This window comes from Heloderma suspectum, chromosome 2, assembly GCF_057233095.1.
Source record: "Heloderma suspectum isolate Gila_16-S chromosome 2, 16-S_ref, whole genome shotgun sequence".
Lineage (NCBI taxonomy): Eukaryota > Metazoa > Chordata > Lepidosauria > Squamata > Helodermatidae > Heloderma > Heloderma suspectum.
The window spans coordinates 181,726,901-181,750,629 of NC_139459.1; the positions used below are offsets into that span (position 1 = coordinate 181,726,901).

The 23,729-nt window shown below is 49.4% G+C and overlaps 1 protein-coding gene across 25 annotated transcripts in view; it reads left to right on the forward strand.

Moving 5' to 3' along the window:
* LRP1 (LDL receptor related protein 1) overlaps window positions 1-23,426 on the forward strand; it is a 516,733-nt gene extending 493,307 nt beyond the window's left edge. For 24 of the 25 annotated variants that reach the window (XM_084836577.1, XM_084836568.1, XM_084836575.1 and 21 more), the window contains 17 exons: window positions 311-454; window positions 703-834; window positions 2,881-3,000; window positions 5,869-6,137; window positions 6,273-6,451; window positions 6,551-6,657; window positions 7,495-7,611; window positions 8,204-8,380; window positions 9,823-9,963; window positions 10,499-10,672; window positions 11,579-11,740; window positions 13,748-13,922; window positions 15,747-15,851; window positions 16,603-16,667; window positions 17,398-17,488; window positions 18,420-18,567; window positions 20,779-23,425. In XM_084836577.1, the coding sequence (XP_084692703.1) occupies window positions 311-454; window positions 703-834; window positions 2,881-3,000; window positions 5,869-6,137; window positions 6,273-6,451; window positions 6,551-6,657; window positions 7,495-7,611; window positions 8,204-8,380; window positions 9,823-9,963; window positions 10,499-10,672; window positions 11,579-11,740; window positions 13,748-13,922; window positions 15,747-15,851; window positions 16,603-16,667; window positions 17,398-17,488; window positions 18,420-18,567; window positions 20,779-20,919 (2,447 nt within the window). In that variant the 3' untranslated portion in view covers window positions 20,920-23,425. Of the gene's footprint in view, window positions 1-310; window positions 455-702; window positions 835-2,880; window positions 3,001-5,868; window positions 6,138-6,272; window positions 6,452-6,550; window positions 6,658-7,494; window positions 7,612-8,203; window positions 8,381-9,822; window positions 9,964-10,498; window positions 10,673-11,578; window positions 11,741-13,747; window positions 13,923-15,746; window positions 15,852-16,602; window positions 16,668-17,397; window positions 17,489-18,419; window positions 18,568-20,778 lie in introns of all 25 variants that reach the window. The other variant, XM_084836582.1, reaches the window with a different exon arrangement.
* Window positions 23,427-23,729: the final 303 nt, after the last annotated feature.

The window sequence follows — 23,729 nt, forward strand, 5'->3', positions numbered from 1 at the left end:
TCCGCCCTCTGGCTTTCTGCAGGTCTCAGTGTTCCAAGCAGGCCTCCTGACTGGACAAGAGGCAAGCCTAGAGCAGTGACTCCTGCAGGGTTGCAACAGGCAGTGTCCTCTGTGGATGGGTCACTCTGCTCTGTCTCGGCATCTGCGGTGATGGAGTAATCCAGTCACCTCTGCTGTGGAGATGCTATTTTCCAGTTTCACCATCCTGGTTTTCCTGGGGAGAAAGAGAGAATGGAAGAGCTAAGCAGAGACATTTTGACTTCAGTGCACACTCCCTTGGCTCCTCACTGTCATCTCTGCGACCTTGTAGATTCACCAACCACCAGGCCCAGGAGCTGCAGCCATGAGAAGAACGAACTTCTCTGCAAGAACGGGAAATGCATCAGCGCTGAGCATCGCTGCAACTACTTTGACGACTGCGGAGATGGGTCTGACGAGGAAAGTTGCTCACAGGGTGAGGGTGTGAATTGCTGAAGTTCTGACAACCTTGGGGGAGCAGAGGAATTGCTAGGTGGCATGTGTGGAGGGGGGTGCAGGGGTGCAGGGATGAGGGGAGCATTATAAGCCAGGCACGATGAGTACCAGTGTGGAGCTGTGTGCAGTTTGCCAGAGCGCAGACGTGCTGCACACTCTGCCTCCACCTGCCTCTCCAGTTGGTGCTGCCTGATGCAGGGTTTGTCTGCTCCCATTTTCCGCCTGCAGATCCCAAGTATGGCTGTCACACCAATGTGACCATGTGTGGCGATGAAGCCAAATGTATCCAGACCCACTCTTCTGTGTACTGCACCTGCCGCAGCGGCTTCCAGAAAGTGGCAGACAAGAATTCTTGCCAAGGTACTGGGCCAAGGGATGGGTGCTGTCAAGGCCAGATGCTAGCCAGTCCCATGACCATACCGCAGAGCCACCTCAAACACTCACTGTACTGTCCACAGAGAAATGCGTCAGGTATAAGGCAAAAGTCCACCAGGCGCGTGGTATTGATGTGCAGAAACTCTGTGGATAAATTGTGCTGGACGTCATCAAAATGCATTTTGCTCCCCCTGACATGTATTGCCTGTAGCAGGAGGGAACATGAGAACCTCCAAAGTCACCTTGAAATGTTGCTTGAGACACAACTATGCTAACAGCTCTAGTGTACATAGAGGCCGCAGTCTGAACATACAGCGTTATACATTGTTCATTTATTTAGGATATTTTTGTGCCACTCCTCAGCCAAAAAGGCTCCCAGAGCGGCTTACAAATAATCAATAGAAGAAGACAATCCCTGCCTGCGGGTTTACAGTCTCAAAAGACACGATGTGCAAGGAAAAAGGAATAGGGAGGGAAGAGGAAAAAAACAATTCTTTCAGCAGGGCAGGTGGAATGGCCCCTCTTCCCCCTCTCGCCTCCCTCCATACAGCCTTCTGGAATAGCTGGTGGTGGTGGCAGCTGAGGAAGGAGGAGCTTTCATGAGAGAGGTCTTTCAGCAGGGCTGGTGGAATGGTCCTGCTGTCCCTCAGCACATTCTTGTAACTGTTTTCAGCTCTGGGAGCCCTTCAGGGTTGAAAAGCAGATTATAAGCATATTAAATAAAGTCAAGGAATTAACCAAATAAAAGGGAAGAGTTCATAGCTGCGGGTCACCCCCCTCTCCACCCCCACATGTGGCTGATGGAAGGCAGTAAAACTGCCGGGCAGAATTTCTGCTGATGGGCATCATCCAGCCAGCCGATGACACTGGCAGCCTGCCCAGTGTGCAGCGACCGTAATTCGAGCCTGCTGTTAAACTTTGCATTATTCATCCCAGCTCCCTGGCTAATGACTGTGACTGCCGACAAGTCAATTTTTGCAATCCACTCTTAAGTAGTAAATTAACATCTGATTGACAGGGAGATGGGAGGTCGGTGGACCGAGAGGAAACGTATCATAGACTGGCATCAAGAGTTCTAATTATTTGGGGTTTCAGAGCATTCTGCCAGGTTGTTGTTCTCCATGATTGATGATGATGATGATGAAAGAATAGTGCCTACAACAATAGCTGCTTTTTGTGGCGCCTGTAAAAAAAACAGTTTTCAAAAGACAGGTTCTGCTTGCAGCTTCACAACCTAAGTGTAAGATAAGCAGGCTGAGGAGGGGGAATAAGACACAAGGGGGAAAAGCTTTTGGTGGGGGGGGGCAGTGACACCCCTGCCCCCGCCCTCAAGCCATTCTTTGTCAAGGCGCTCCATCCCCTCCTCCTGTTCACATCAGTGGAACGATATTGCTCCATTGACTTCAATAGAGGAGAGGAGACTGTGCCCCTCAGGGGATGAAAGGGTAGCACTGGCAAGTGGAGGGCAAGTGGAGGGCCTCACAGGCACACTCGGGGGTCTTGGCGGGGAGTCGCGCACCCACAGGCACCATTTTGCTGACCCCTGTTCTGGAGGAATTGCACCAAAAACACTTTCCTAGAGGAAAACATTGTGCCAGAATTGACCCTGAGCTGCTGTTTTCAGTGAGCTTTACACTATGACCCCAAAATCTCTTTCTTGAATACTTATCACTCCTATTCCGAACCCACTGTGTATGTGTGGCCAGGGCTATTTGTCTCAGTGCGAGTGGAAGAGGGGAGGAATATATTACTCTTTACCAGTAGGTGACTGTAACAGCACACATAATTCTCTTACAGAAGTACTGATAATGTACTTCTGGGGAGTTTTGGCTTTTTGCATGTACTGCTTGAATTGCTTTAGCAAATTTGACCAGAGACTGTGTCAGGATAAGGGAAACCTATTGTGAGTATTGGAGGAAAACATCTTTCTGCAATACTGCCTCCAGGTCTCTGAAAAGTTGTTGGCTGTACTACAGCTTCTAACATGTGCATCTGATAACCTTGTTCCTGTGTCTCCTCTGTTCTGCACAGACATCAATGAATGCCTGAACTTTGGGGTTTGCAGCCAGCTCTGCAACAACACAAAAGGCTCGTACATGTGCACTTGTGCCAAGAACTTCATGAAGACCCATCAGATGTGCAAGGCAGAAGGTACCAGCAGCTTCACTGGGGGAGCTTTATTCCAGAGGCGATGCAGCACTGGAGCGTGCATGTATGCGTGTGTGCGTGCGCGCATGTGTATACATACACGTGCATATGTTTGTATTTAACAGACACGTATGATAAGGTGTTGCTTGACATGATGTGCAACTCTGTTGTCCAACTGGCCATCGTTTCCACTTTGTCTTAGGCTGCCTCACTGAAAAAAAGACGTCACAGCCTGTCTTTTTTGTCTAATCATGGCAGAACTAGGCATGAAGCTGGGATAGGGTGGTGGTGATGGTGGCGAAGGCTGGCTAAGGAAATCTTTTGTTGTTCAGTCGTTAAGTCGTGTCCAACTCTTCGTGACCCCATGGACCATAGCACGCCAGGCCTTCCTGTCCTGCGCTCTCCCGGAATGTGCTCAAGTTCGTATTCATTGCATCGGTGATGCTATCTAGCCATCTCATCCTCTGCCATCCCCTTCTCCTTTTGCCTTCAATCTTTCCCAGCATCAGGGTCTTTTCCAGGGAGTTTTCTCTTCACATTAGGTGGCCAAAATATTTGAGCTTCAGCTTCAGTATCTGTCCTTCCAATGAGCACTCAGGGTTGATTTCCTTTAGGATGGACTGATTTGACCTCCTTGCAGTCCAGGGGACTCATAAGAGTCTTCTCCAGCACCACAGTTCGAAAGCATCGATTCTTCGGTGCTCAGCCTTCCTTATAGTCCAGCTCTCACAGCCATACATTACTGGGAAAACCATAGCTTTGATTAGACGGACCTTTGTCAGCAAGGTGATGTCTCTGCTTCTTACTATGCTGTCTAGGTTTGCCATAGCTTTCCTCCCAAGGAGCAAGCGTCTTTTAATTCCATGGCTACAGTCACCGTCTGCGGTGATCTTGGAGCCCAATGGGATTCAGTGAAGTCAGGTGCTCCTTTGCCACCACTGAAGAAACTCCACTGATTAATTTCAACAGGAGGGAACCAAGAACGTGCTTAACTCTCTCACTGGCAACACTGGGGGTTGGGAGGGCTTAGCTTTGGCTGAATTTGGCCCAGTGGGTGTCCCCCTCTCCCACCTTCCCAGCCTATCTAGTTAGAGTTGTCATTCTTTAAAATGCAAGCTGTTCCTAATGGGCTATGATTATTTAGCATACATAGAATGATACATCCGTTCTGTCGTGTGGGTGGTGTGCGCCATTACATGCACACCTATTTTTGTACAAGAACTTCAGGTGGAGGCCACAGCCAAAGAAATGCCTGCACGCAAGTGGCTTCCCCATGGTTGATCATGGGAGGCTCGTGCTGTTGTGAAGCTTCATCTCCCTAGCTGGCAGGAGAAACCCCATGCACGCACAGCTGTTCGATTGCAGCCCTGGTGCATGCAAGCACATGTGGCTCCATCCTATGTTTGAACTCCCAGCGCATGGCCTGAAGGCCCATGAGGCAGCCGCCTTGCTGGAGCTAAGTCAGTGCCTGGAGGGGAGACCACCTGGGAACCGCTTGTAGCCACCTTGAGTTTGCAATGGAAGACAGGTGGGATATAAATGTAATAAAAGAACTAAACTCTCCATGAGGTTGGAGGATGATTGTGTTTCTTTATTATTTATTTATTTACACCATTTTCAACCCACTCTTCATCCAAATAAGGCTCCCAGAATGGCTTACAGAGATCAATAATAAGATAGTTCTTGCCCTTGGGCTTACAGTCTAAAAGACACGACACAAAAGGAAGAGGGATTGGGAGGAGGAGGAAAAAGGCAAAACTGAGGCACCAGTTTTTAGTTGTAAAATTTTCATAGGTGTTCATTCTGGCAGGGAAGGGTGAGACAAGCTCCTTGCAGCTGATCCTTCTCTGGTTGATGGATGGGGCCAGGCTGATCTATCCCTTGCGTGACACTTATTTCGAGAAGGAGTGAGGTGCAGCCTCCCAATGGCCCCTAGTTCTCTGGCTGATGGATATTGGCCTCTTATTTCTAATGACACTGTTTCCTGTGATGACAGTGTATCCTTGCTTCACCCTCCTCTCCTCTGGCTTGTTCACTTCACTGTGGGGAAGACATTTTGAGCATCCTAGACAGCTTTGCACTCAATTTGGGGTTTGTCCTGGACTCGGTGCTAGCTGGGAAGGCTCAGGTGGCCGTAAGACCAGGAGTGCTTTTTTGCCAGCTTAGGCTGGCATGCCAACTGCAGTGCTGTCTGAAGTGGATGGGCCTTACTTCGCCTCTCCATGCTCTAGCGACATCCAGGCTGCATGACTGTAATGCGCTCAAAGTGAGGTTGCCTTGAAAGACCGTTCAGAAACTTCAACTGGTACCAAACTTTCATGTACCGGTAGGCATCAGGTGGTCAGATCAGTGACACCTCTGTTGTACCAGTTACACTGGTTGCCAATGCATTTCCAGGCCCAATTTAAAGTGCTGGTAATTGGCCCTTAAAGGCCTAAATAGTGTGGGCCAAGGTTACTTGAAGGACTGCCTTCACCCATTCCTATCTGGCTGCATTCTGTGATGAGCACGGGGGGCCCTACTGGTGTGTCCGTCTGTAAGAGCAGTTGGGCTGGCAGGCATGAGGAAAAGGGCCTTCGCAGTAGCAGTTCCTTGTTTGTGGAACTCTGCTCCAAGTGATGTCTGCCAGGCCCCATTTTTACAGGTCTTCAGGCTGGCCCTAAAGAGTCTTCTGTTTACCTTGGCCTATAACTGACTGAGGAGTCTACTGTGGCCAGTGTGTATATAGCGCTCTTTGGTTTTAACTTTTAATCTTGATCTTCTGTTTTTATCATTGCTTATGAGAGGGCTTACCCTGAAAGGCAGCTCATCAATGAATGGATGGATGGGCCCATAATGATCCATTCAAGGATTCTCCCTGTTCCTTTCCAGGGTCTGAGTACCAGATACTTTACATTGCTGATGACAACAAGATCCGCAGCATGTACCCCTTCAACCCCAACTCAGCCTATGAACCGGCCTTCCAAGGGGACGAGAACGTCCGCATCGCTGCCATGGATGTGTATGTCAAGGAGAGCAAGATCTACTGGACCAACTGGCACACCGGGCGCATCTCCTGCCGGGAGCTGCCCTCCTCTGCTGGCTCCAGTGCCTCCAATCGCAACCGGCGGCAGATCGACGGTGGCGTCACCCACCTAAACGTGAGTGGCACGAGTTCATGAGGATGCGTATCTGGGGAGGCACCAGGCAAAAGGCCTGGGACCCAGAGCTGTGGTGGGAAAGAGGCAGTGGCTGGACTTGTGATGCTCATCTCGCTTCCTATGTTCGCCGCTCAGATCTCTGGGCTGAAGATGCCACGGGGCATAGCCATAGACTGGGTGGCTGGAAACATTTACTGGACAGACTCCGGGCGTGACGTCATCGAAGTGGCGCAGATGAAGGGCGAGAACCGCAAGACTTTGATCTCGGGCATGATCGATGAGCCGCACGCCATCGTAGTGGACCCGCTCCGAGGGTAAGGTGGGCCCCGACGCTGTCTGCCCAGCTCCTCTTCCAACGTGCGCTGCCTCTCAGTTCCCCAGGCTGATCTCACAGGACTGCTTTCTCTTTACAGCACCATGTACTGGTCGGACTGGGGGAACCACCCTAAGATCGAAACGGCCGCGATGGATGGGACCCTGAGGGAGACACTCGTACAGGACAATATCCAGTGGCCAACAGGTGAGTTGGGGCCAAAGGAAGTTTCAGCCCTCGCTCCTGAAGAATGGGCATTGATGGCATGATAAGCCGCACTCAGGGCCACGACAGATTCTGTAATAAGAGTGCGTTGAGTAAATTCCCCATACATAGGAACATAAGAATTTGCCTTGTACTGAGCATGGCCATCGACCTGTTTGCCAGAATGGTCTGTGGCAGGAGTGTTGAACTGAAGGGCCAAATTCCATTTTGGAAAAGCTCTCGGGGGCCACATTGTGGCAGTGGGCGGAGCCACAGCCGAAAGGGGCGAGGCCAAAAGACCAGTATATTGTAGCTGAAAGCTCTTGCTGGCAAAGGAAATGCCTCTCCTAAATGCCTTAGGAGAGGCATTTTGACCTCTTAGAATGGGTGAAAAACTGCACAAAAGCTGGGAAGCCACCAAATGGTTAGTGGTTGGGGGAAGGAGGGTGGGGCCAGGGCAAGGGGGCATGGCCTTTGTGGAATCCTGGAGAGCTGGTTTGAGACTCCAGCAGGGCTACATTTGGCCCCCAGGCTTGAGGTTCTGCACTCCTGGTCTGCGGTGATGGGTGGCTGTTCTCCAGGCTCTCAGGCACAGAGTCCTTCCCCAGTCCTGCTGCCAGAGATCCTCTTAGCTGGAGATGCCAAGGACTGACCCTGGGACCGGATGATGCACTGTATTCTAGAGCTACAGTCCTGCCTAGTCAAGATGCAGATTTCCCCCCAGGAGTGTGAATGTTTTTGACAAGGGCCAGGGGAATGGAAGCATGGGGCCCAGATTTCTCATCCCAGATGCTTTTGCACAGTTAGTTGTTGAAACCTACCCACATGGTTTTCCTGCAGGTCTGGCTGTCGATTACCATAACGAGCGCCTGTACTGGGCTGACGCCAAGCTCTCCGTGATTGGCAGCATCCGGCTGAATGGCACTGACCCAGTGGTGGCCATTGACAGCAAGAAAGGTGATTTTTTTTTTTTAAGAAGCTTTTGGGGGAATTTCTCTCTATGTGTACGATGGTGGTCTGTTTGTGCTCAATCCGCAAAGAGTTCCTCTTCCACCACGTCTTCCTCAATAGTTCCCAATGCTCTTTTTGCTTTTGACAAAGGAGACAATGTAGTGATGACTGTTAGTCCAAACAGCTGAATTGGCCCAAATCAGCACCTGTAGTATTGGACCTGCTCACTGGTTGGCACTTCTTCCTAGAGAATTATCTTTGTCCCAGTTCCATAGTAGTGCTGCAGGTCAGGTTGGGAGAATGTGGCTGTCTGGATGCAACCTAGGAAGTCATCAGCAGTTGGATGGGCAGGCTCTTCTTTCAGAGAACATGGAGTATCTATGTCTGCTATTCCCACAGGACTCCAGATCTCTTGCCTATCCATAGTACAAGACAACGGAACTGTTTGGCTTTTTTCTGGTAGTGTCTTTTTTCTCCAGGGAGAAATACACAGCACACCTGGCTGAACTCAAGCTTCTTCCAGTCTCCCCAGAGATGCAGACATTAGCAGAACTACTCAGCCAGTTCCTAACACTTCTTCCATCCCTTCTTACCCCAGGGCTCAGCCACCCCTTCAGCATTGACATTTTTGAGGACTACATCTATGGCGTCACCTATATCAACAACCGCATCTTCAAGATCCACAAATTTGGCAATGGCTCCGTCACCAACCTTACCGCTGGGCTCAACCATGCCACTGATGTGGTATTGTATCATCAGTATAAACAGCCAGATGGTTAGTAATGCATCTTGGGGCACCAGGCCTTACCAGCAAAAGAGAGCAGGCAGTCATGTTGCAGTCATGCTAGGGTTTAGGACAACCACTGTAGGTCTGACATGGAAGAGATCTAGGGAGACAGATGCATTCATGGTTCTGAATCTGGCTTTACATCTTTATGTATTTATTGCATTTCTATACTGCCTCTCTGGAACCAACCAGAGCGGTTCACAAAAATTCAGAAAACAAAAAGCGTAAACCAATGAAGATATAACAAAATGTTAACAAGATCCTTAAAAACCATAAACATGGGAAAGAGACAGCCAGATGCTCTGGATTTAGATTAGCAAGCTCCAGTACGGTGCTAGTTGTACTTGTACTGGATCCAGCTTAAGAAGGATGCTGTCAAACTGGAAAGGACTCAGAGAAGATGGTGAAGGGTGTTGAAGGTATTTTATGTGAAAGGAAGGGCTAGAGAAAAAGAAGGTAAAAATCAGAATACCAACCATGGTTAAGGAAGTTTATCTGCGATTTGGCATAATGTCTACATTGCCAAACCGTGGTTTGTGATTGGCTGGCAAATCAGAATCCATATTTCAAAGTGGGTGCACAAACCATGGTTTAATGCAAAGTCTGAATTGACAAATGTAACTGCAGTCATAGCTCTGTCTCGAGGAGAAACAGAAATGCTGGAAAACAAACAAACAACCAGTTCTAAACTATTGCTTGGGTTGTAAATATGATTAGCACATACCATGGTTTGGCATGATGTCTGATTGAGTCATAGACCATTTTCAGATATTTAGAATGCCTTCAGTGTATTTAATGGCAGAGGAAAGGACAAGAAAGCAATGTTGGAGTTAAAAGGTGAAAAACTGGGAAGTGATGCAGTAACCAAAGGACTGGTTTTACGCTGCTTTGCAATAAGCTGCCTAGGCAGGTAGCAGAATCTTCTTCCTTGAAGGCTTTCCAGAAGTAGTTTAGAGAGGCATGTGTCAAAAATGTTTCTAGTCAAGTGTGGGGCAGGGATGAGGTTCAGACAAGCCACGGGGTTTCTGCCATCTATACTAATTTCTAGTTATAATTTTGTGTGCAGTAATATGATTTCACCTGAACGGGATCTCCCCAGTCCAAGTGGATCAATCCAAGCACAGTTTGAGTTAGGCTAGAGATTGTAGATAATTGCAGTTTGATAAGGGAACATGATGGCTAGTTAAGGGAAGAAATGTGGTCGGAGTGAAGACTGAGCCAGGGAAGCACAAGCTGGATAGTGGAGGGATTGTTCAGAAACCAGGTGGGAAGAAGGCAGCCCAGAGGCTTGCGAGGGCAAGACTTGCCTCCCTCGGTTCTCTTTTAGACCCTGTTTGGGGCTGCCAGCAGGTCTGTCATAATAGCGTGGGGGGAGAGGTTTCCCAGAGGCCTCTGCTGAACCCCCCCTTCTTGGTGTCTTTCCTCTCCAGTGACCAACCCATGTGACAGGAAGAAGTGTGAGTGGCTCTGCCTCCTGAGCCCCAGCGGCCCAGTGTGCACCTGCCCCAACGGCAGGAGGCTGGACAACGGCATGTGTGTGCTTATCCCCTCGCCTACGGCCTCACCTGTGGGTACGTGCATCCTCACCGCCATGCACACACAGGCACAGGATGACGCAGCACTTCCTGCCTTCCGCACCAATGGCTCTGTACTCCCTGCTAAGACCCCCCCGCTGGTTCCCTGACCAAGGAAGTGAAATTTGCACTTCACTGTTTGAGTTGTTTACCCCCCAGCTGCCAGGGCTGGCAGCCCACTGACCCTGTGAGCCACCACCCATGTGTCTCAAAAGTAGCCTGGCCCTGTCCTGCCTTGCCACCTCTTGGGCCATACCTCTGGTGTGGATGCTTTGCAGGCAGAATCCCTAAGCAACTGAAATGAGCCAAGTATTGCTTCCGTGCTTCCCTGTCTCCACTTCCTTCCCCTTCCTCTGTTCTCCCTGCCTCCCGCCGCTCCCTGGTGTTGAATTTTAGATTGTAAGCTCCTCGGGGCAGGAAACTGTTCTTTTGTACTCTGCAAACTGCCAAGCACAGTGGTGGCGCTATTTTAATGAGGAGGAGGAGGAGGAGGAGGAGGCGTTTCACTGCTTTGCATGTTGTTGTTTTTAAGTTCCGGCCACCGACACCTGTGATCTGGTTTGCCTCAACGGAGGCAGCTGCTTCCTAAACGCCCGCAAGCAGCCCAAGTGCCGATGCCAGCCACGCTACAACGGGGACAAGTGCCAGTATGACCAGTGCTCCGACTACTGCCAGAATGGGGGCACCTGTGCTGCTTCCCTGTCTGGTGAGTGGGATGACCTTGGAGGAGGATTTAGGACTTGTGGGGCGGGGGGATCAGAAGCAGGGAGAGCCATCGCTTCAGAAGCTGAAGTGAAAACTCAGGCTTGGATCCTGAGGATGAACTTTTACAAAGTTGCCATAATCCATGACTGGCTAAAGGCTTTTCAGCTCAACCCCACCAAATATTGGTATGATCTCAGTTTCCAGCTGATGTTGGTTGAGTACTCATTCCTATACCAACCAGAGTTTGATTCCTGACAGTCACTTGGGTATGAAAACCAAATCTCTGGCACCCAAAGATTCTTTGTGGTTTTCCATCATAGAATCATAGAACAGTAGGGTTGGAAGGGGCCTTCTAAGACCATTGAGTCCAACCCCCTGCTAAGTGCAGGAATCTAAGTCAGAGCATCCCTGACAGATGGCTGTCCAGCCTCGTCTTGAATGCCTCCAGTGTGGGACAGCCCACCACCTCCCTAGGCAATGGGTTCCATTGTCATATTGCTCTGACAGTCAGGAAGTTTTTCCTGATGTTCAGCCGGAATCTGGCTTCCTGTAACTTGAGCTGGTTATTCCGTGTCCTGCACTCTGGGATGATTGAGAAGAGATCCTGGCCTTCCTCTCTGTGACAGCCTTCCAAGTCCTTGAAGAGCGCTATCCTATCTCACCTCAGTCTTCTCATCATGCAGTCATGTTCCCCGTTAAAGTGGATGGAAGCTCTGGCCAGGAAATAATCGGGACAGCCGATTCCAGGGAGGTGCCGTGTGCATGCCACCGGATGTTTGCTTCCTCCAAGCTGTCCTGAGGCTTTCCCACATCGCCTTGCGTTGCCCGTAGAGCCATCTGTGCTAGTTGAGCAAGTCACGCTGGCCCAGCCTTGCTAAGGACCTCTGCTTCCTCCCACCCGCCCTAGGGATGCCAACATGCCGCTGCCCCAACGGCTTCACTGGCTCTCAGTGCAACAAGCAGCTGTGTGCAGACTACTGCCTCAACAACGGCAGCTGCACCGTCAACCAGGGCAACCAGCCCAACTGCCGCTGCCCAATGGGTTACACCGGTGACAAGTGCCAATACCGTAAGTACTTCCTGGGTCTCAAGTCCACAGCAAGTCCAGGACCAGCAGGTCCCGGGGGTTTCAAAGTGGGGATTCCACCTTTGTGCTGCCCCCACCCCAAAAACATCTGGCCAGAGGAGGGAACTGTAGGCAGATCAGCTGATCCAACAAGGAGCACTCTTCAGAACAATAAGCCACAGCAGGTCAGATGAGTCTTTGCTCAGATTGGCTTCAGAATTAAGTTGCATCACATGACATCATCCCGAAGCCAATGGGGGAGAGGGAGGGAGAGAGAGAGCAATGGTTCCTGTCCTCGCTCTAGGGCAGGACTAGGCAACCTGGTGCCCTCCAGTTGTTTTGGGCTGGGACTCCCATCATACATAGTGAGGAGGGTTGATGGGAGTTGCAGGCCAAAACATCTGGAGGGCCTCAAGTTGCTCACCCCGCTCTAGGGGAACAGTGGCTGCTGATGTGACGGCGAAGAGTGCCGTCGCCGCTCAGCATGGCAGCCTTCCCCTCTGAAAACCATTGAAGTGGCCTCCTGCCCCAACTCTGCTGCCTGCAAATGGGGTGGTGAAATTGAGGGTGGGTGAATTTCAGCTCCGCCCTGCAAAGGCTTTCAGGCCAGGGCTGCTTACTGGTCTGAGTGGCTTAGGGGCCCCTCTGACTACCTCCAGATCTGCAGTTGCCTCTTTGGCCTTGCCTCACTTCATGGCAAGGCCTTTCATCTTATTTTATTTATTTATTTATTACATTTATATCCTGCCTTTTTTCCTCCTCAAGGAACCCAAGGCACTGTACATAGTCCTCCTTTTCCTCCATTTTATCCTCACAACAACAACCCTGTGAGGTGGGTTGGGCTGAGAGTCTGTGACTGGCCCAAAGTCACCCAGTAAGCTTCCATGGCTGAGTGGGGACTAAAACCCGGATCTCCTGACTCCCAGTCCAGCACTCTCGCCACTATGCCATACTGGCTCTCTTCTCGCCGGGAGCCCACTCTTACAGCGCCAGCAGGCCTTGGTATGAGAATACATGCAGTCCTGGTCATGAGTCTTCATTTCCAACCAGGGTGAGGAGGTAATATTCACGTAACCCAGTCTTCCTCAATGTGGCGCTCTCCAGATGTTTTAGACTACAACTCCCATCAGCCCCAGCCAGCACAGCCAATGGTCAGTGATCATGGAAGTTGTAGTCCGAGACACCTGGAAGGTGCCACACTGGGAAAGGCTGACATAACCCATCACTAGGATAACTGTCAAGTATTTGGGTACTTACCACCTTTTTAAATGCTGATTTTATTGTTTAGTAACTAAATAAACACAATAGACAGTACATGGGAGATTGAAAGGGAGTCTAAGTGAGCTAGGACTCTAGGAGTGAGTTTTTACATGAACATCAGGATAAGGTAGAGCCTCTGTTAAGGCCCTGCTGTACGAAGGAAGCCTTCGCCCTGCCAGGATTGATTCTGAGCGTATGGAGATAGTTAGCGGTTCAGATTCAGAAGGGGAACAGCCAGAACTGGGGGAGGCATCTTCCCAAGTGAGTTCAGATATGGATAGGTGTGCTTCTCAGGATGCTAACACCCAGATGGCTGGGCCTGAAGCTCCCCCCCCCCCTCCCCATGAGAATCCAGGAGGAGAGCGCGGGGCGTGACCCGAGGGATGCTAGACTGCAGCGCAGAGCGAAGCGGGAAAAGTTAGAGGCGGAGCTCAGATGGTCAATCTGGTTGGTGATGTGTGAGGGTCGATGTAGGGGAGCATCATTGGAAAGGAGGGGTTTCCCTCCCTAAGTTAGTCTAGCCAGCAAGTCCCTGTTCAAACTGCTGGCAACATCGTAGCTCCCATTTGGATTCCCTGCTGTTATTCCTTTGTAGCCTGAGAGTCTTTGGGGATTTGCATCTGTAATGGACCTGTTGATAGTGAATTAAAGGCCTGAGACTGAAGCCTCTCGTCCTGTGTGCGCATGAGGAAGGTGGGGGCCAAGGGAACATGACACGCCCCTTACTGCAATCTTGCCTTTCCCTTTCAGGCCTGTGCTCCGACTACTGCGAGAATAATGGCATCTGCTATTTGACAGCCTCTGGAACGCACCAGTGCCACTGCCCGCCGAATTTCTACGGTGACCGCTGCCATCACAACAAGTGTGACCGCTGCCTCAAGGGCAACTGCTCTATCAACAAGCAGACTGGCAACGTCACCTGCGTGTAGGTGCCCGGAGTTATTGTTAGAGCAGAGATTGGATTTGTGCTGAGCAATGATAGTCAAGTATGCTTTGGGGTCTCCTGCACATGATGGCATTTGGCGAGGGACGACACAGCCCCATTGGCAAGGGGAACCGGACAGCCACCAGGGAGTGGACATCAAGTGGCTGCTGGGAGGGACAGAATACAGTTGCTTGGAAAAAACAGGTGGGGTTGGTGATGTTGCTGGACACCCATCCTGGTGCTTCTGTACACCCCCTTCTATCAGCTCTCAAGCAAAGTAGATCAAATGAGGATGCATTGTGCCTGCTCTTCAAGACAATGCACACCTGCCTTATCACTAGGTGGCTGCGTAGGGCAGCAGAAGGCAGAGATTTTGCCTGCAAAAGGAGGAGGTAAAGCCTGAGGTTATAGGAAGAACCAGCCGACAGGCAAACAATCTCAGCAGGAGAGGACAGACAAAACGTCCTGTGGATCTAAGGCCAGTGGTGGGTGGGTGGATGGTAGCAGGTCTGAAAGAACTTAGAAGGAAACAGCTATATCAGGAATCTCCGCCAGGGCAGCTGGTTGGCACAGCCAAGGTGGTGTCTACGCGTGTCTGAATGGACAAGGCTTAATTTGAGCTAGGCTTATTTATTTATTGTATGCATTATATTTTTGTTCCACCCTTCCTCCAGATTGCTCACAGCAGTGTCCACAGTGCAATACTCTGCAACCATTTTGTCCTCACAACAAACAACCCTGTGGGTTATTTGGGTTGAGAGATATTAGTGACTGGCCCAAGGTTCACTCACTGCACTCCATGACTGAGTGGGGATTTAAATCTGAGTCTCCCCAGCCTTAGCCCAGCACTCTATAGCCACTACACCATCCTTTCCCAAACAGGTGTCCTCCAGATGTTTTGGACTTCCACTCGCATCAGCTCCAGCCAGCATAGCACATGGTTAGGAATGCTGGGAGTTGGAATCCAAAATATCTGGAGGGGGAAGACTGGGCTGCACCATAATCTATTCAGGATGCCAGGCCCCAGGCTTAGAACATATATGGTAGTAAGAAGGGCTAGATTTGGCCCCCAAGCCTAAGGTTCTACACCCCAGCTATAGGAAGAAGTAATTTTCTGGCAGGTTGATCTCTGGCAGCTCTTGCTTTAGGACTGATAAATCAGTCAAACACTGGTTCATTATGCCTAAGAGAGAGGTGACCCATCTGCGATGTAGTGGCCTGTCTCATAAGACTTGTTCTGTGGATTGAGAACAATAAGCACTGTGAATTACTCCGCATATTGAAAATGTTACATTTCTTTATCTATGACTTTGGTGGAGAAGGAGGTCCTGTTGTCAGTAAGCCACAGAGTTGGGGAAAGAGGGCGAGGTGGGACTCCCACCTTCCTGGAGCTCCAGGTTCTGGCACAGAAAGACACATACACATATGCACATTTATGCATCCACCACACACACACACATGCACACACACCAGGCCTGAGAAAGAGACAGAACTTGCAACCCTTCCAAGGGAACACACACACACACCCAACCCAGGGGAATCCTTGTTTTGTCCAAGGCGTCACTGGCTGTTAAGTTATGTGGGTTACATATCAGTTCCTGTTCCTCTGCTGTATTAGGGATTGAGACGGGATTGCCCAAGCAGAACTAAAACAAAAAAGGCATCTTGAATGCAATGGGGCTGTGCTGGATCAATAGGGCTGAAATGGGTTTTATTACTCTGGGGCAAGGATCTGCCAGTAGCGGGTGGACTTGTAACTGGTTTCACTTGCAGTGGGGTAGGAGCTTGTGCCACACTCACCACATCTCCCCACTACATTTGCAGATGCCCCGATGGCCGGACAGCCCCCAGCTGCCTGACCTGCAATAACTACTGCTTGAATGGGGGCACGTGCGCCATGAATGCCGAAACCGTGATGCCAGAATGCCAGTGAGTTGGGAGGGGAAATGGGGGCAAAGGTGGTGGCCTGTCTGCTTGCTTGGAAGGAGGGCAAACGCCACTCTGCTTCCCATGGCGACTGTGGTGTTGGGGACCCATCACATATGCAATCCCAATTGCCTAATACACATGCCAGCCCCCATTCTTCGACAGACAGGCTCGCAGACAGCTCGTTTCCTTGAATCGCATTGTTTTCCCACCGCACAACTTATGTGGTGTGATGGAAAAGAGAGAGCATGTCTCAGGGTGTAGGAAAAGAATGTTTTGTTCTTCAAAGCAGTCCTTGCTACTTTATTTTCCTGCATCCTGAGACTTGTTCTCTCTTTTCCATTGGGTTATTTTGGATATTCTCCAGTTTTGTCCCACCCTGGCACCACTCGGGTGGCTTGCCTGCCATTGCCTTGCCTCTCTCCTATACCCTTGCAAGGCTGTCCACTTCCTTCTGATATGGGCTCCGCATGAAAGAGATGCCACAGCAGCTCCAACCTGCTGAATTATGGCAGAATCCAACATGTTTACCCAGGCCCACCTTTCCTGCAGCCTAAAGCCCAGCACGTGACCAGCTTCCCTGCCTCTCATGAGTTCCGCCCAGCTGCCACAGTGTCCTGTTCAGCATCATCCCTGTCCCCGCGCGACCTTTGCAGCATGTTCCTTCCCCAGCAAGGAGCTTCCTGGGTTTATTCCACAGCCACAAGGCCTGCATGGGAGGTTCACTTCTCTTTTTTTGCTTATCACTCTGCAGCTGCACACTGGAAATGACGGGGGATCATTGTGAGAAATCTGCGGTCAGCGAGCAACAGAGCAACCGTATGTACACTGGGGAAGGGCGATCAAGGGCAGCCACTGCAGGGATAGATGCGTGGCATATGTGGCACGCGCACCCATGTGTTTTGGGTGGGTGTGGGATGAAGCCGGAGAGGTCAGGGGACTTCTGTTCATACTAGGTTGGTGACTTTCCATACTAAACAGCAGACATGTGTGAACAGAATGCTGAACTAGATAGGCCCTTGATCTAATCCTGCATGGCTCTTCGTACTCATTTACATACAACTGAATGCATTCCATTCACTTAAATAGAAAACAGTGTATGTATTCATTACACTTCTATATCACATTTCCTCGAAGAAGCTCAAGGTGCCATATGTGGTTCTCTCCACCCCTACCCATTTTATCGTCACAGCAACCCGGTGAGGTAGGCTAGGCTGAAAAATTTTAGTGACTGGCCCAAGATCGCCCAGCGAGCTTCATGGCTGAGAGGGTATTTGAACCTGGGTCTCCCCAGTGTTGGTCTGATTCTCTAACCACTACACCACACTGGCCCTCATTTGGATCTGGAGAGAAATGCAGTCCCTTGCTCTGTGAATATTTGTGTCTATCTGCGCCCATCCTGTACAAAAGTGGAAATATCTGCAGACATAAAGAGGCAGATTGTGCACATATGTAGAGCAGATGAAAGCTGGGCTGAATCCTGGCTCTGTCTTGAGGGTGGGGATTTGGAATTAGTTCTTAGTGACCAGCATCTTTCTGCTTCTTGTAGGGACAGTGTCCATCGTCATCCCAATCCTGCTGCTGCTGCTTGTGATACTGGTGGCAGGTGCTGTGGTGTGGTACAAGAAACGGATTAAAGGGTAAGCAAGGCACTGAGAAACAGCCATCGTGGTGGTGTGTGAGGGTGTGTCTACCTACTGTCTTGGGGGGCTAGGGGGCTTTTGGGTCCAAGGTGGGATATTTAACTAAGATAGACTTTCTCTCTCATGTGTGTGCGTGTGTGCGCGCGCACCCACACACACACACACACACACACACACACAAAACCTTATTAAGCCCTCCGCCCTCTGCATCCCTTGAGCAAGGTCTTGACTGTGTTTATACTTCAGTCCACTCCAGTTCCAGTTAGTTATACCACATTCGTCTTTGGTAATTAATGCATCCTCGCATGTTCTGAAATCTTGAAATATCTTGTTTCATGGCATATTTAAAGTCATCTTGAGTTACCTGGGTTGTCTTGGGACTATGTGGATGGAGCTGGTATGTCTGCTGCCTTTCAAGATAATTCTTTTTAAATCTCTTGCCAAAATTCATAATAGGCCATGCCATGCTCTTTCACACTGAAGACAAGATTACACTTTATAATGGAAACCTAGGGTTCTAGTCCACTGTGTTTCCATTGAAACACAAAGGGGGTGGGGAGGGACTGGTGCTTAAGTTTCCTCTTTCACCAGTTCTCCCTTGCAAATACACAGACATTTTATTTTTCCCCGGGGGGGGGGGGGGGACATTTGCAGAGAAGAATCCGTAGATGCAGAAAAGATTTTAAAAACCCACTCTCCTGGCAATTCCCTCCAGTGAGTGCCCCACACCACAGCATTTGCATTAGCTTGGCAGACACAAGTCTGTGGATTTGCATGTCCTGGGATAATGTGTAGCTCCGCCCCGAATATCTAGTCTTGGTCATTCCCTCCCTGCTCTGTAACATGACAATATAATACACTCTCCAGTGCCGCCCCACCCCCCAACTAGCATTGACCTCTGCTCGCCCCCATTCTTCCCCATCCCCAGGGCCAAAGGTTTCCAGCACCAGCGCATGACCAATGGTGCCATGAATGTGGAGATCGGCAACCCCACCTATAAGATGTACGAAGGGGACCCCGACGCTGATGATGTGGGGGAGCTGCTAGATGCCGACTTTGCCCTGGACCCTGACAAGGTTTGGAAGAGGGGGTGGGGAGACAGATGACTATGCAAAAGCTGCATGAGATTGTCTTGGAGAAGGACTCCAGGAGGTGGAGAAAGGGGAGGGAGGCCACAAAGGCATCTGGCAGGGATGATAAAATCAAGGGTAACTGTGTGTATGGACAGGAGGACCGAAGTGAGGGTTTAGGGTCCAAGAAGGAGAGCCAGCGGGTGCTGGGATGTTTATTTGCCTTTTCTTATGGGATGGTGAGACGTCACCTGCTGACTGAGCCCAGGGCCTTCAGGAGACATGCACACAGCTCTGTGTACGTCAGGGAACCTACTTTTATTTGAGTGTGCATCTGGCTCTATCCCAAGAGTTTGGGCAGCCAGCAAGAGGTTTTCAAAACCAATGCTGCTCTCAGATGCTTGCGCTTTGATGAGGTTGTATCCCTGCAGAGCACCTCCGTGTGTGGATTCACAACTCAAACACCATATAGAGATAGCTCATATAAATGGGCAAGTAACTTATAGGAAATTCACTGGCAATAAGACCTGGTGCAGAGGTAATGCTCCTGATCTCTTAGCCATGTCTATGAGATCATGAGCAGACCATAAGTTTGTTTGTTCCCTCTCTCTTGAGGAACCAGGGTGCATTGTAGCATGTTCAATGATGCTAACCATGATTCAGAATATCCACCAGGTTCTCATGTAACCATTGTTTGCAAGGCCATTTAAAACCCTGATTTCAAATGCTGCATAACATGAGACTTGTAGTTAGCATTGGCATAAGTGCAGATGTAACAATGAGCCATGGCTAAAGGAACACGTGGGGAAAATCATGCTAGACAAGGGAGCCTGTGGCCCATTTCCAGTCTCCTTTGTAGGGCTGTAAATTTGACAGCACTACAACTCTACCAGACCAAGATGTAATGATACTTACTTGCTTAGATGGTGTTGAAAAATAAATTCATGGAGGATGTCACCATGGAAGCTAAAAATTGAATCTTCATCATGTTCAGAAGTATGTACTGACTGCCAGATTCCAGGGTCAAACAACAGGGGAGGGAGTGGCCATTGCTGGAACTTGTGGCCGGTCACTATTGGCAACAGGATATTGGGTTAGGAAGATATTTGGACTGCCCCAGCAAGGGAATGCTTTCATTCTTCTATGCCTGGGCTAAAGCAATAGCACTGATGTCATTGTCTTCATCAATGGACAGTAACACGATTTCGGAGAAGTAAACAAAGATAGTCATAAGCTCACCTGACCAAACCCTTAGATGACCAACATATGCATACCAGTGAGGCTATTAAAAAGAGGTTGTGGTTGTGCACACCTCTTCATATGGGAGTTAATAGCAGAGAGGTGGTGTGGCACCAGTGGCCATTGGCTGTGTATATAGTGCTGTACACCACTAGGATTTATGGGGGCACCTTTGGTCATGGAAAGGCGTATCTCTGTAGTTATAAGCACCGATTGTAACTAATACAGTACTTGACTGAATGTACACAACTGATAATATGCCTCCAGTGTTGTAAGCACTATCCAAAAACGACAGTCATTTAAGAAGGCGTTTTCAATCAGTTTGTGAATAACCAAATCTGAGCCTAGGTAAGGAGGCAATCTATAAGGCAGGGATGGGCAACTTGATTTGCCCTACAACTCCCATCATCCCTCACCACTGACTATGCTGGCTAGGACTGATGGAAGCTGAAGGTCAAAGTATGTGGAGGGCCACAAATTGCCTCCCCTCTGCCCTTGCTAATAAGGTATTTAGGACCCAAGCTGTTTTTTTCAATAGAGTTCAAGACCTGCACTTTAGATTGTGCCTGGAAGGCTATAGGAATCCTGTGCAGATACTGGAGCATAATGCTTCTGGCAACCCACTGTGTTCTGCGTTAGCTGCAGCTTCCAAACGGTCTTCAAAGGCAGCCTTATGCAGGGTGCATTGCATTAGCCTCGCCTCATGGTTATGAAGGTTGCTAAGTCTCAGTCTGAAAGCAAGGGTCGCAACTTTCTCTCCACATCATGTGCTGGGTGAAATGTGCTATTAGCTGTTGCCACATCATGGTGGGAGCGTATGGAACAGTGATCCCTGGGGTGGTGGTAATAAGGCTCAGGGCAAGGTGGAAGGGGGCAGGGTATAGGAAAAGGGGCTTGGGGAACCTCCTGAGAACCAGCTCTACCCTCTTCCTCAGCTGTCCCTCACACCCTTTCTCTCTTTCTCTCCTTCCCCTCCAGCCCACAAACTTCACAAATCCCGTGTATGCTACGCTCTACATGGGCGCCCACAACAGCCGCAACTCACTAGCCAGCACGGATGAAAAGCGGGAGCTCCTGTCAAGAGGGGCAGAGGATGAACTCGGCAACCCCCTCGCATAGGGAACGGGAGAATGGGCCACCGGCCCAGACAGAGACCAGACGGAAAGAGACGAGATGGGGTTGGAGAGGAGGCAGGGGGGCGGGGGAGCAAGAGATACTGTATAAATGTACAAATGAAGGATTATTACTTTTATATGTGAGCAGTATTATTACCTGTATATTCCCTTTCATCTACCAGCCGCTGAATCTCTGTCACTGGACTTTGGGGCGGACGGAGTGAAAGGCAACATTGGGAGGTGGGGGAGAAACCAAGATGACCCTAGTCTGGGTTAAAGGGCTCATGGTCTCACCTGGCTGTGTCCTTTTCCTCGCTGCACAGATCAACCCACTTTTGCTTCCTGTGATGGCGGCTTTAGGTGGCCAGTCTTTTAAAAACTTGGAATACATTTCTCACCCTTCCTGGGGTGCCGCTGATGAAGAAAGGGGAGCCGCTGGGGCATAAACTCCCTCCTGCTATGAATGTGAGGAGTCAATTGAGGGGAAGTCAGGAAAAATGGGGATCTCAGATCCAGGGGGCAAGGGGGGAATTCTGCTTCTTCCTTCTCAAGCACAGGAAAAAAGATGCTGGTTTGACAGAATGTGGACCACACTGAATTGCCAGTCAGACAAGACCTTAATGCAGATTTAGTTAAACTAAAGGCATCCTGCTATGTACACCAGTGATTCTTAAATGTTTGTGTGTGTGTGGGGGGGCTATTTTGGCTTGTTCTTTGCAGAACACCACAATTTCATACATTACAGCCCCGAGCTGGAAGGCCACTTGAAAACTTACAAATCAAAACTTCAGTCTTTCTACACTCTGATCTAGCTGGGGGTGAAGGAAGAGATTTTTGCTGGGGAGATGCAATTGCTGCCCAGCCACCTCCCAAAGAAACTTCACTCATCTTATCGAAACACTTCTGGCTTTCTTCAGAATTTCTCAGAGGCTTAGGCTGAAAAGGGATCCCCAACCCCCAGTTCACTTCAAACATTGCACTGGGTAATGTTTGAGTGTGTTTAAAACCCCCATGGAAAATTTCAGTCATCTTACCTAAATGCTTTTGAAATTCCTCAGATATTTTCATAGAATCATAGAATAGTAGGGTTGGAAGGGGCCTACAAGGCCACCGAGTCCAACCCCCTGCTCAATGCAGGAAACCAAGTCAGAGCATCCCTGACAGATGGCTGTCCAGCCTTGTCTTGAATGCCTCCAGTGTGGGAGAGCCCACCACCTCCCTAGGGAATTGGTTCCATTGTCGTATTGCTCTAACAGTCAGGAAACTTTTCCTGATGTTCAGCCGGAATCTGGCTTCCTGTAACTTTAGCCTGTTATTTTGCCCAAGGAGTCCCCAAATTGTCTTCAGGTTTTGTGGCAACTCTAGGAAAGAGGTCTTAAATAATAACAAGTTAAGTGGCAAACTCCCCAGTGGCATGCAGTGTGCACAGGCATAGGAGTAGCTTAGCCATGCCAACAATGCTTCCTCTTTCTCTTCTGCGTGCAGTAAAGTGCAGTTTTATTAGGAGTGCAGAAGCTGCTGAGTTTTTATTCAGCCTTTGTCAGCGTTTGCATTTAAAAAGGCGTTTGCCTCTGCTATGTTCATCATGACCTCACAGACAATGTGAAAGTGCATGTTGGTGATCTGCAGGCCAGTTTAAGAACCACTGGTGTAGATGTTCTGTCCACATCCCATCAAGTGCAAACCACCTTCTTCCAGCAAACTTCAGCATGTCTTGCCAATAATCACCTTTTATTTCACTGCATCTAGCAAGCCACATCTTCTCTTTGCAATGCCTTAACTATTTTTTCCACCAAGAAGATTCTAATCTGCTTCTACCCCCCACCACACACACCCTTCTCCCCCCCCCATCCCTTTATCTTCACACTAATCATATTTCTGAAAGTATTTTATTTCCAGGAATCATCTTTATTATTTTTTTTTTGAAGCGGGAGGGGCACTTTGTCTGCATCTCATTTTATTTTAGCTTCTGCATCTCAGACTAAACAGAGTTTACAAGTTGTAAGTCACAACGATTGTCCCCCCTCTTCTGATCCCCTCCTCCCTCCATTACCACAACTTCTGTCATCCTTTTCTGGAAAGAGGTTCAATGTTTTTTCAACTTTCATTTCTCTCCAACATACTTTTTTAAAAGATGAAAACAAATCAAAAACAAATAAATAAGATGAACTAGCTTTTATAGTAGGAATTACACGCATGTGGGGGGAGGGAAAGGAGGTCTCCTCAGCCTTTTTTTGTGGGAGGGTGGAGCCAAATGTTTTAATAATTTTTGCCGGATTACTTTACAACTAAAAAACAAACAAACAAAAAAACTAAAAAAAACACAAACAGATATTGTTATAAATAAAATTTTTAAAAACTAACAAACGTACTAAATTGCTGCTTCTTTAATGTGGGGCAGGATTGTTCCAAGGGGAGTTGTGAGGAGTGGTACTGCAATATTCAAGCCGAACAGCAGTGCATCTGCATCTGCCCAGGGTAGATAGAGGCATGGTGAATGGAGTCTGGCCTGCCTCTTCCAGCTATAATGAGCTACCTCTATATCAGAGGGTACTGAACCTCAGGCCCGGGGGCCAAATCTGGCTCTTTCAGGGACCCAATCCATCCCTCCAGGTTTCCCCAGATAGCCATGCCCCTTCTCCTGGCCCCACCCCCTTCCCCCCAACCACCAATTGTTTTGTGGGTTGTTTCCCAGCTTTGGGGCAGTTTTGTCCCCGTTGTAAAAGGCTGAAATGCTGCTCCTAAGGCGTAGTTCCTGGCAGGAAGAGCTTTAAGCTAAAAGATGCTGGCATGGGGGGGGCATTTTGGCCCCAC